Source organism: Monopterus albus, unplaced genomic scaffold (genome assembly GCF_001952655.1).
Source record: "Monopterus albus unplaced genomic scaffold, M_albus_1.0 scaffold96.1, whole genome shotgun sequence".
NCBI lineage: Eukaryota > Metazoa > Chordata > Actinopteri > Synbranchiformes > Synbranchidae > Monopterus > Monopterus albus.
In genome coordinates, this window is record NW_018127976.1 from 315661 (window position 1) to 327269 (window position 11609).

An 11609-nucleotide genomic window follows, 5' to 3' on the forward strand; every position below is an offset into this window, starting at 1 on the left:
GTGTGTGATAACAGGAAGTGTTTTCACACTGAAACCGTGTAATATTACTGATTGAGCACACAGCGCTGTCTATGAAGCACACTGATCTATGTAACAGTGGTTTTGACAGGACATGGTGAAAATGTGTATTTACATTTACAAGGGGTTGAATTTTTTTTTTTTTTTTTTAATCAGCTGTATTTCTATGTAACATGTCAATCGTGTTATCTGGCTTTTAATACATTATTTTAACTGCTAGCTGGCAAGTGCCATTCTAAGTGATGGCTCATCCACTGCATTGGCTGACAGAATCACCTTTATTCTGCAGTACTTCAAATAAATTTAGAATAAAAAGATGCAATTTCCAGACAGGATAACTTGTAGTGAATGTTTGGTAGGTAAATATCTCATTAAATGTTGCAGCTCAGGTGTTAGTGGAAATGACTAGTGCAGCCTCTGCTGAATGTGGACATAACTGTTCTGAACGGCAAGAGACTGAGTGGTGGTGGGGATCCCCGCTGTAGGCTGTGTCCTCTCAGAGCTGTCTGACTCCCATGACTTCACCTGGTATTGTTAGGCTCAGCATGCAGTCTGGTCCCACAGTACAACAGCCAGCCTGACCTCTGAGGCCTCTGGTTTGGTCTGTGAAGGGTCTGGTGACTGCAGGGAAATGTGGTGACTGCAGTGAAAGGCAGAAGGAAGTGACAGAAAATGCTCCTTTATGTTGTTATCCTGCCAGTATGTAACCTGTTACTACTAATAAAGGCTTCACTTTATGACTGCTTTTTACCCCCATAAATCCAGCAGTTGGTCTGGGCAATCTACAGGGCATACTCTCTATGTAAACTCATGAAATCTACACACAACACATTGCCTGTATTACTTGATCATTTCAATTGCAATTCAAAACGTTTAATTTTTTTTCTGTTAAGATATTTGGCTATAACAAATATTGTTTTTCTGTGATAGGGGTCAGCCCAGGCTTGAACCTGGAACCTTCTTGCTACGAGGTGACAGCCCTCAAAACTACCCCAAAGACTTAAAATAGTGATTTATATTAATTTAATTACTGAAATTAATCTAAGAAGAGTTTCTCAGAAGTTAAAAGGAATTATTCCTTACACCTATTAAACTACTAGGGGTAAACATCTTTGAAACTAAACCTTACAAATTATTTGAGAGAACAATAATATTGGTGTGTTAAGACTATATCTGAGTACTTGTCAGACCAGATAAAAAGTTGTCAAGCCTGTAGTGGTGGTGACCAGACCTATTGGTAAGGAAAGCCTACTTTTGTTGTGCAGGTGGCCCTCTGTCCTATTCCCCCATGTGAAATCCTATAATGCTACTCTAAAAACTATAATAAAATGTTCCCTTGTAGAGTAGTAATGCTGCTATGTGAGGTCTTTAAGACTATCTATGTACGGGTCAGTTGTTTGATCTAGGCGGAAGCAAGGTGTCAAAAGTGGGTGGGACTTAGACTCGGAAGTGTGACTCATCAGGGCCATAAGTCACTCCTCTTCACACCTTGATTGACAGATTGTGCATTTTATATCTTTAGCCTATTAGGACATTATAATGTTTGAGCTTGATCACTTAAGTTTTCTCTCCCCCTTATGGTAAACTTATATACAGTAAATAGCATCATATGGTAACGGAAAGCCTGATACCAGCCTCATACCAGAGACGATTTGACTTCACTTAGCTTGAAGATTTATGGTGACATAGTGAAACTGTGAGAAGCAGTACTATACTGTACCTAGGTGATGCCTTTGTCTCATGTCATGCTTGCATTGTTAGCAGTTCAAACATAGTGTCACTTATTTCCCATTTGAATTTCTCACTTGGTTTCAAGCCCAAAGAGGTAAAACCTCTCAATATTAAAAGCTGAGAATATCCTAAAAAATTTAAACAGATCTGTGTCACAGTCCCAAGCAGCTCCTGGGGTAAAATGCTGCCTTCAGACCATATAACAGATATAACAATAGCCAGTCACAGGGGACCTTTTACTTCAGAATTTTTTTACTTTTGAAATTGTAGGTACATTTTTCTAATAGAACTTGTGTACTTTACTGTACTTGTAATGGAGCATACTTCCACTGCTCGGCAGACACATTCAGATTTCTGCCACTACTCAGCCACCAATGAGTATTCACCAATATCAGTTATATCAAAACACATACTGCACGGTGGTGCTACATCAACAGCTCACCATCATCAGCACAGTAACAACAGAGGTTAGACAGTTCTGGCCATTTTCATTTTTGGCCACTACTACAGTTTTTGACAAATAACTAAGATTTGAGTCTTATAGACTCTAGTTACTTTATAAGCTTTAGTTACTTCTCATACCTTTAGTTCCCCTTAGTTACCTTTCATACACTTATTTTCCTTTTTTATACATATTACAGCTGTATTGATGATTGTCCAGAACTACTGAGCTTTGGTTATTGTTAATACATTTATTTTCCTTGCTTATATATCTTCCACTTGTATTGATGAGAATCAAGTAGAATCTGCTTACTTTGAATGCTGTAACTTCTGTAGAGACTAGCTGTCTGCATCTCTTTGTGACCAGACAGCCTATTTACATTTTAGCAAAGGCCTATTTTACACTCACACCTCAACCCACTTAGCATATCCCAAGCTTTGCTTTGTCTTGGGATGTCCTGCAGAGGCCAGGGGCTCACCACCTGAGAGACACACACTCACACACACACACACACATACCTAGATTTACCATATTTCAACATGGAAGTGCGAGCTCTGGCTCACACCAGATGACCAATAGGATCACAAACTATTGAAGGTTGCACCTCTGTCCAGGGCGGAGCAGCCCAAGAACATAAAATGTATTGTAAGACCTTAATTCGGGGTCAGTGGATGGAACTCCTGCGGGAGCTCTGTCTCTCTGATCCCAGCGCTGTAAGGCCTACCTGTGATCAGACTTTCAGTAAACTTTCTGTTGATTTTAAACAGTCCTCTCCTGTCCTCACTTCTCGTGCTTCCAACAAAAAAATTGGGTTAATTTCTAACATAACCAAAAGTTTGGACAGGTGGAACTGTGCCACCCACTATGTTCACAGCAAAGCAACGACTTCCTCTAACACCACTAGAGGTGACCCCTGACTGATCTTCCACTTCCTTAAACCGTTACTAATGTGATGATGCACATGGTGGAGATAGGAGAGCTGTGTTTATTTTTAGATTAGAGCACAGTACCATGAAACATTGCCTAAATACATTTTCCAGTGACTTCTCCATCAGTACAACACCTACAAAGCATTTAGCATAGGTTAACATGAGGCAACTGTCATCCATTGAAATGAATGATCGCACTGGCTTCTGCTGCGATAAGTATGCAACTGTACTTCAGAGCAGGGAATACACATCAATGTGTGATTGCACTTCATGTGCAAAACACTGTTTCAGGAATCAGTAACTGCTTAGGCCTACAAATCAGTGCCATCAGCACATCATCAACAAACCCTAAACACAAGGATAAAACCTAGTATTCTAAATCTTATCATTTGGTATGTTGTCAGTAATAAGGAGATTAAAGTCAGTCTTACAATCAAGACAGCAGAGTAAGAGAAGCAGGCGGTTGGCGTGACAACACAGGAGATGGTTTCATTTGAGAAATGTAGAACAAATAAGCACTGAAGATTAAACAAAGGATTTTTTGTGAAACAGTTTTACAGCGCCCCTAAGGCTGTGACTATGTTTCAATCATCAGATTGACATAAGAATTTAGTTTTATTACATTCACATGCTGTATTTTTCTGTTTCTGTTGTCAGATAAATAAGTATAAAATGACCGCATTTATGCTACTTGTTGCCAATAGTAATTCCACGTGCTGCTGCGCTGAGGTCCTTGATGACACCACTAGTTTAAGCTGCAGAAAACACAGATCAACACCGGTTGTGTTATCAGAGTGAAAAACAGCTCTGTGGAGTGTGAAGTGTTCTGGTGAGGCTGCAGCACAGAGAGAAGGCTGTGTCTGACTTGACTGGATGAGCCTGGGACTTGTGTTTCCCTAATGTGAGGGGGAAAGGGTGCTCCCTCAGTCCTCGTCACTTCCAGCTGTAGCACTTTTATCCTCGAAGTCACTCAGACAAATAGAGAGATGTAATTTGGCAACGCTTCAAGTTCTCTCTCTATAAAAATGCTCAGTACTGTAGCTGCAATTGCGTACAGTGAAATTTTAGCAGTCTGCAGTACATGAACCACAGCTGAGTGGTAATGAGAAGTTAACTTTTTTACTAAGAGATCACACTGCAGTAAGGGCCAAATAAAGTGATCTCTCTCATTTCTCGTTAAGATAGCAATGCTCGCTCCTTAGTGTGTCAGATAGAGACACATATGTTATGCCTGGATCTTAGTGTGTCACACATATGTTATGCCTGGATAAAAAACATCCACCAGTTTTGAGCCTACAAACTCTTTAAACCAGTAGAGGACTAACAAACAGAATCCTGAATGGGTCACCTCATTTGTTTAACTGTTCCCCCTTCAAGGTGTGACTAATCACCAGCAAATGGAACAGGCCTTCAGATACCGTGTCCTATGATCTCAAAAGAAGGAAGTGTCTGAAGAGAAGGCCCCTGCCAGCCTGAACTCCTCCTTCATCAGCACACAGAAGAGGCGCTGGGGCAGAGCTTTGGAATATGGCGTTGGCCGGGGGACACATGTACGCAGCAAAATCTCCCGGCCTGCCGGAAAAGGGAAGTCAGGTACTTTGGTGCTTGCTCCAGTTGGCTTGCTGTCATGGCCCAAGTCTTCGTCCAGTGGTGCGAGGGTGGTGCCCTGGGGGCAGAGAGAAGGTGACACATTAATAAACAGCAGGGAAGATGCTGATGAGGGCTGTATGTACTTTGAAAACCTGCAGCCTGATGCACCAGTTCACTGGCAGTGTTCTTGGTGGCCCAACCCACTGACAGGTATCCAGACAAGTGTCAGAGCCCTCAGCTGATAAATTATTTAGTTGAGATCTTGTCTCCATGTCGATGCTTCTTCTCTTGGTTTTATTTTTCCTCTCCACAGACTGCAGAGTAGCCCACAGCCTGGATATTTCATTTTAAACTAAATATAAACGCACCTCAGCTTGTGTCACCAAATCTGGTGCAGCAGGCTGCTGAGTTATACTAGACTGGACCACCATGGCATAGGATGGTCTCCTAAACTGATCTTTCCATGAAGCAGAAAAGGGGCCTTACTCAAGAGAGACACACACGGGGGTCACACAGTGTGATTGTGGTTACATGCACACTACTCACTGTAATGTGACATCTAATTTTTCATCATATTTGGCAACTCGTTTAAGTGGGTATCCAGTATTTTTCTGTGCTTATAATTCAGACTGTTTTCCGGGTTTGTCATCAGTGTCTGCTGAGTGTCTGTCTTCACCTCCAACATGAGTTCTGCTAACTGGTGTGGATGAAGTCACACTGTTGTCTGACTACTGCTAGTTTTGGTTTCATTAGTAATGCTACACAAACAACTAACACTCAAGGCCCCTTCCTTATTACTGTTGTCATTTAGGGATCTTCAAGGCCCCCCAAGTTACTGGTTTTCATGACTAGATCCAAAAAATGAGTCAGGCTGAGTCCAAATGATATTCAGTCTACTCAGGCCTGGGGTCTGTGTGTTGAGATCCTAGCAGATGCATGAAGCTAGACAACCATAAATGCTGACACTCGTACCTACAGGAAATTACAGTCAGCACCCAACACGACTTTCCAATGTTTAGAGTGGGGGGAGACAACCTGCGCACCCAGAACAAACCTGCGCCAGTATGAGGAGAACACGCAAACTCCACACAGAAAAAGGCCAAGCTGACCAGAAGGGCACCCTTGCTCTGAAGCAACAGTGCTGACTACTGCAACACTGTGCTGCCCCTGAATCTAATTCTCGTCAACTACACTCAGATCGTGTCCTACAGAAGTGGATTTGGGCCACTTTAAAAGACTGAATTCAGACTTCAAACTCAAAATTCTGACTTTAAGTTGGCCTTCATTACAGTCATAATTCTTAGGAAAAAAAGTAAAAATTCTGAGTTTAAAATCACTTTAAATCCTTCATTCTATAACATTCTCTTCTCCCAGCAGGAGCATGGCATAGGGGGCGTGGCCTTATCACAACATAGCGTGACATGGAGGGTCAGAGGACACAAACAGACCATAGAGTGAAAAGATTGAGAAGCTTATCTCAAATTATCTCTGCTGGAGAAACAGTCTGATGGAGTCTGACGCTCGTAGAGATACCTGAGCTGTAGATGAGCTAGCAGCGCTATAGGACAGGCTCTGCTGAGTGTTTCTCTCATCTGTCAGTAACATAGCAGTTACTATTCAACTAATTTTTTTAAAGCAACAGTAAGTACATTTTTTAAATTAAAATAGCTTAAAAATCATGTTAAATCAATCAACAACACTACTAAATGCCTGTATACATTGTTTTTCAGATGAAAAAAGTGGTTTTGCAGTTTAGTTCCTCTTTAAACTAAGAATTCTGAGAGAAAAAGGCACAACTCAATTTTTTTTTACACTGGCCCCAATCCTCTTCCATATGATCACAGAGGACTGGGTCTTTTTTATATAAAATATAGGACCTCTGAAGACCTACACCATCATCCTTTCACTTTGTGTGAACTGACATACAGCACATTGATGATCAACCTGTTTTTTATGCCTCCACACTGACAACAGCTGTGGCCAGAGGCATTATGTTCGTGGTTTGCCCATCTGTACGCCTGTCCCATTCTCATGAATGCCATATCAGGATTTCCTATGGGGAATTTCTTCAAGTTCTTCAAAATACCAATTGGAGTGGCCTGGTTGATGGAGGCATAGAATTCTAGTTCTATATACATGACATGAATCAAAGATGCTACTTTGCATACTGTGATCAGGAACAGGGATAAGGTGTTCACATACCACATTGGCACAGTTACAGAATAATTCAACTAGCACGGGCTATACTAACAAACCATGGTTTATTTACAACATTAGTTTTATATTAATAGCACTGCCCATCAGTTACTGCTCATGGCCAAGGTCAGAGCTATGAACATGAAACCCAATGTGCAAAAAAACTGTCTTCTTGTCTGTACATGTAAACTTCTTAAAATCTACAGTTTACAGCAAGGCTACCAGCATGAATGAAGGTAAAACACTCAATGTCCACCTGAGACTTACTGCATTCTCCATTAATGAAGGAAGACGTGCTTTGACAATGGAAGGAAGGAAACGAGGAATCATATGCCAATACAGGAATAAATCCTCAAATCTCTCCTAAATATCAGGACACTAAAGGAAGGAAAACTGTAGTGACTTTGAGTAACTTGTATCTCTGTTTGGGCTTCATGGATAAATGCAGTATATTTAATGTTGTAGGGGACATGTTAATCAGCAGGATTGCCATGACACAAAATAGCTGAGCTGGAGGTACAGGGATTCAAATTCTCTCTGATAGTGAAACAGAAGCAACAAGACTAAAACTACCACATGTAAAATATTTCGCTGTGCAAACCTCCATGTCAAAAAACAGGCTTTCAAAGTATTAGAAACATGAGAGGAAATGAAAATCAGGCATAACATTATGACCACTGTCAGGTGAAGTGAATAACACTGACTCTTTGTTACAGTGGCACCTGTCAGTGTGTGGGGTATATTAGGCAGCAAGCGAACAGTCAGTCCTCATAGTTGATGTGCTGGAAGCAGGAAAAATGGGCAAGTGTAAGGATCTGAGTGACTTTGACAAGGGCCAGACTATGATGGTGAGATGACTGGGTCAGAGCGTCTCCCACACTACAGCTCTTGGTGGGTGTTCTTGGTCTACAGTGGTTAGTACCTACCAACAGTCTAAGGAAGGTCAAATGGTGAACTGGAGACGGTCATGAATGCCCACGGCTCAATGATGAAGAGGTTGATCTACTGTAGATTAAACTTTTGACTTCCATTTGTACTTTTCAAAAGATTCAAATAAATTTGTTAAAATGGTTGAAAATGAGAAATACTGTACACTGGTCTCTATGAAGAGAAAGAATCAGGGGCTGTAGTGGTGATATCACACCTAGAGTGGTGAGGCTGTTGAATTTGTCTAAAAGATTCTCTCTAACTTGTCCTCATGACCACAGTTTTCACTCCTTTTACATAGGTTTTTCACTGAATTGTAGACACATCTGTGCTCTTCCTGACGGTAGAACTGTGGAAGCAAATGGACTCACAGAAGATGCACAGTGCAGAGTGACACGAGTGCCAACCAACTGCCACATGGACTCCTATGTAAACGGTATTAGGCAGGTGGTCATAATGCTATGGCTGGTGTAAGGATTTCCTTGAATGGGCATGATCTCCAGGCCGTTTGCGCGTTCATGTGAGCTTGCCTGACATCCCCTGGAGCCATTTTAAAAGCAGAATATTTCAACTGTGCCTGGTTTTGTGGAAATATTTTCTCCCTGTTGCCAAACTGTGACCAGAGGATGTGGAGAAAAATACAGGGCCTGAGGATACTGCATGTCCAGGAATGTTCCTGTACAGGGACTTGCTGTTTTACTTGCTGTCTAACCTACAAGCAGGCGGCCAGTGAAGACCCCGGCAATGGTAAATTATCAGCTCATCAACGCTGGATTCCCCTGGAGCACAGTACCTGATTGTTTTGACTGCATGATGCCAGTGTGTCTGCTACATGTGATGTGTTGCTGGTTAACAAGCGGATTAACAACCTATGATGTTATTGTTGGTGCTACACTACCTGTTGGAATCAATTTCACTACTTTGGGGCTGATGGCACTCCTCGGTGTGTGACGTCACAGTTCACTCGGAGTCAGGTTTTTTCTCTTTTGTCTCTTTTTTTGCTTATTTGTGCCGTGTTACAGCAACAATTAAGACCACAAACTTTATTTATGACCGGGCAACTTTGTTACTGCTAAGAGGGCGCAGTCTTTTTGGAGATTTTGAGCATGTTGGACTCGTAGCCAGGCTGACCCCCATTAGAGAAAATCCGAGAACAACAAACTAAAGTGGAGACGAGGCAGACGGGGGGGAAGTCGAACGGAGGCTCCGGCACTTGGTTAGCAGCGGCAGGCTAGGCCTCCCCACTATACTGTTCGCAAATGTCCACTCTGGATAATAAATTGGATGAACTCCACGCTCGGTTTACCTTGCAGAAGGACATACAGGACTGCTCCCTACTGTGTTTTTGTGAAACATGGCTGGGAAAAGAGACTCCCGATGAGGGTATAACTCTGGATGGTTACTCTGTGTTCAGACAGGATTGCTGCAGCGCAAACAGTAGGAACGGCCGCCTTCGTCAAACTGTCCTGGTGCACAGACTGTAAGATTATATCTTCTTATCACATCTGAAGATGTGGAATATTTAACACTAAAGCTAAGGCCATTATATTTACGTAGGGAGCCGCAATTATCATTGTTCAGTGTAGTGTACGAGCTACAGAAGTCCATCAGAGCTGCAAAGAGAGCATACTTCCAAAAACTGGAAAGCTACTATATCAGGGGTGCCCAATATGTTGATCGCAATCGACCGGTCAATCGCAAAGGTAGTGTTGGTAGATCGCATGCCATTCAAAAATAAATTAGATGTATCTGGCATAAAACACGTGCCAAATGTTAACATGCAAATGGTCAGTGTGACGATTCGCTGTGATGACCCCTAACAGGAAAAGCAGAAAGTGTCAAGTGTCATTCATATATAGCCTATCATCCATCCTCCCTATGGCATTTGCTACTTGATTGACATGCAGGGCATGCTGATCATTGACTTAGTTCTGAATTTTAGCTGTTAGAACTGAAGAAGCTGTCCTCTCCCAACGCTGTATTTGTGGACCAGTGCACTGAATGATATGAACTGGTTGTTTTCAAATAGGTGATGAAGGTGAGTGATTCCTTTGTGTTACCATGATTGAAAGTGGATGGGGTTGTTATGCAGTTGAAAATCAGGGTTGTGCCAGAGTGGAGTGTGTGTACATGGTGACAGTGATGATTTAGTGATTTTGTTATCTTTCCAACAGTTTTTATTATTATTGTTTATTATTATTGGCTTTATGTAAGTGTATAATTGAAATGCATTTTTTTTTCTTTTATGGCCCAGTATCTCTTCCCAGACGCTGCTGTGGAGAAGTCATCAGAGAATAGCAAGAATAAAACAACACAGGCAAACACCTGTGCAAAAGTCGAGCAAAATAAGACCTCCGACTATGTATGTTTGCCCTTTTGCCACTTATACACTGTGCCATCCAGCTGACATCTAAGGTTTCAGTCAAGTCAGTTTTTTCTGGTGTCAAGAATGCATGTTGTGAATAAGAAATGGTGCATGTAGCATACACTTAGGGGCAGCAGAATAAGAAAAGTACTTTTATACAACTAATGTAGATTGTAAATGGTAAACAAGGGAAAATAGCACTTTACAAAACGCGGCAGTTAAATGGCAAACGAGTACTTTTTAAATCAATATAATGACCTTTGCAGACGCACAGTTTTAATCATAATTCAGCTGCACCAAAAACAGTTTAGAAAAGAGCTTTTTTGTTCTGGAAAAAAAAAAGTTTCCATTGGCTGATGTACTGTTTCTCTGTTGGTCTCCCTGTTCTGTCCCTGTGTTCAAAACCTTTTCCTCCACCTGAAGTCAGCACCAAGTGACAGTCTGACTTACCGCCTGGCACTATGCATCTGTCTGGTGAACTACACCCATGGTGGGCTGCGGGCTGTTGCCCACCTCTGGCAGGAGTTTGTCCTAGAATTGCGCTACCGCTGGGAAAACAGCTACCTCATCTACGGGTGGGTACAGTAAACACTTGGGAATGGTTTTACAGAAACTCTTTTACTAAGGCTTATTAACCTTAGATGTTTAGATAGATGCCAAAATGTATCTGTTGCTCAAAGCTCATTAGTTCTTGGCTATCTTATGTAAGACCAATTTGCTATGAATTTGGGGAAACTAAGATTTTTTTCAAACTGAAATACATGGCTGACTGAACAACCACATCGCACTGCTCATCTCCTTCACTCAGCAGAAACATCAAGGCCTTAGTTCTAAGTTAGCCTGGGGCTAGGGTGGCTCACTTTTTAGGCCAGGGTTGCCCAATACGTCAATTGCGATCGGCCGGTCGATTGCAAAGGTAGTGTTGGTAGATTGTGTGCCATTCAAAAATAAATTAGATGTACAGTGGTGTGAAAAAGTGTTTGCCCCCTTACTGATTTCTTATCTTTTTGCATGTTTGTCACACTGTAATGTTTCAGATCGTCAAACAAATTTATATATTAGTCAAAGATAACACAAGTAAACACATCATGCAGTTTTTAAATGAAGGTTTTTATTATTAAGGGAAAACAAAATCCAAAACTATAGATCCCTGTGTGAACAAGTGTTTGCCCCCCTGTCAAAACACTGGTTTATCGCACCTGAGTTCAATTTCTCTTGCCACACCTGTTCGCAATCAAGAAATCACTTAAATAGGACCTGCCTGACAAAGTGAAGTAGACCAAAAGATCCTCAAAAGCTAGACATCATGCCGAGATCCAAAGAAATTCAAAAACAAATGAGAAAGAGAATAATGGAGCTCTATCAGTCCGGAAAAGGTTATAAAGCCATTTCTAAAGCTTGGGGACTGCAG

At 41.6% G+C, this 11609-nt stretch overlaps 1 protein-coding gene across 3 annotated transcripts in view; it reads right to left on the bottom strand.

The window, feature by feature from the left end:
• Positions 1–4390: 4390 nt before the first annotated feature.
• The window catches only part of rab3gap1 (RAB3 GTPase activating protein subunit 1), a 42319-nt gene continuing 35100 nt past the window's right edge, over positions 4391–11609 (bottom strand). For all 3 annotated transcript variants that reach the window (XM_020608902.1, XM_020608900.1, XM_020608901.1), the window contains one exon: positions 4391–4786. In XM_020608902.1, coding sequence (XP_020464558.1) covers positions 4553–4786 — 234 coding nt within the window. In that variant the 3' untranslated portion in view covers positions 4391–4552. The remainder of the gene's footprint in view (positions 4787–11609) is intronic.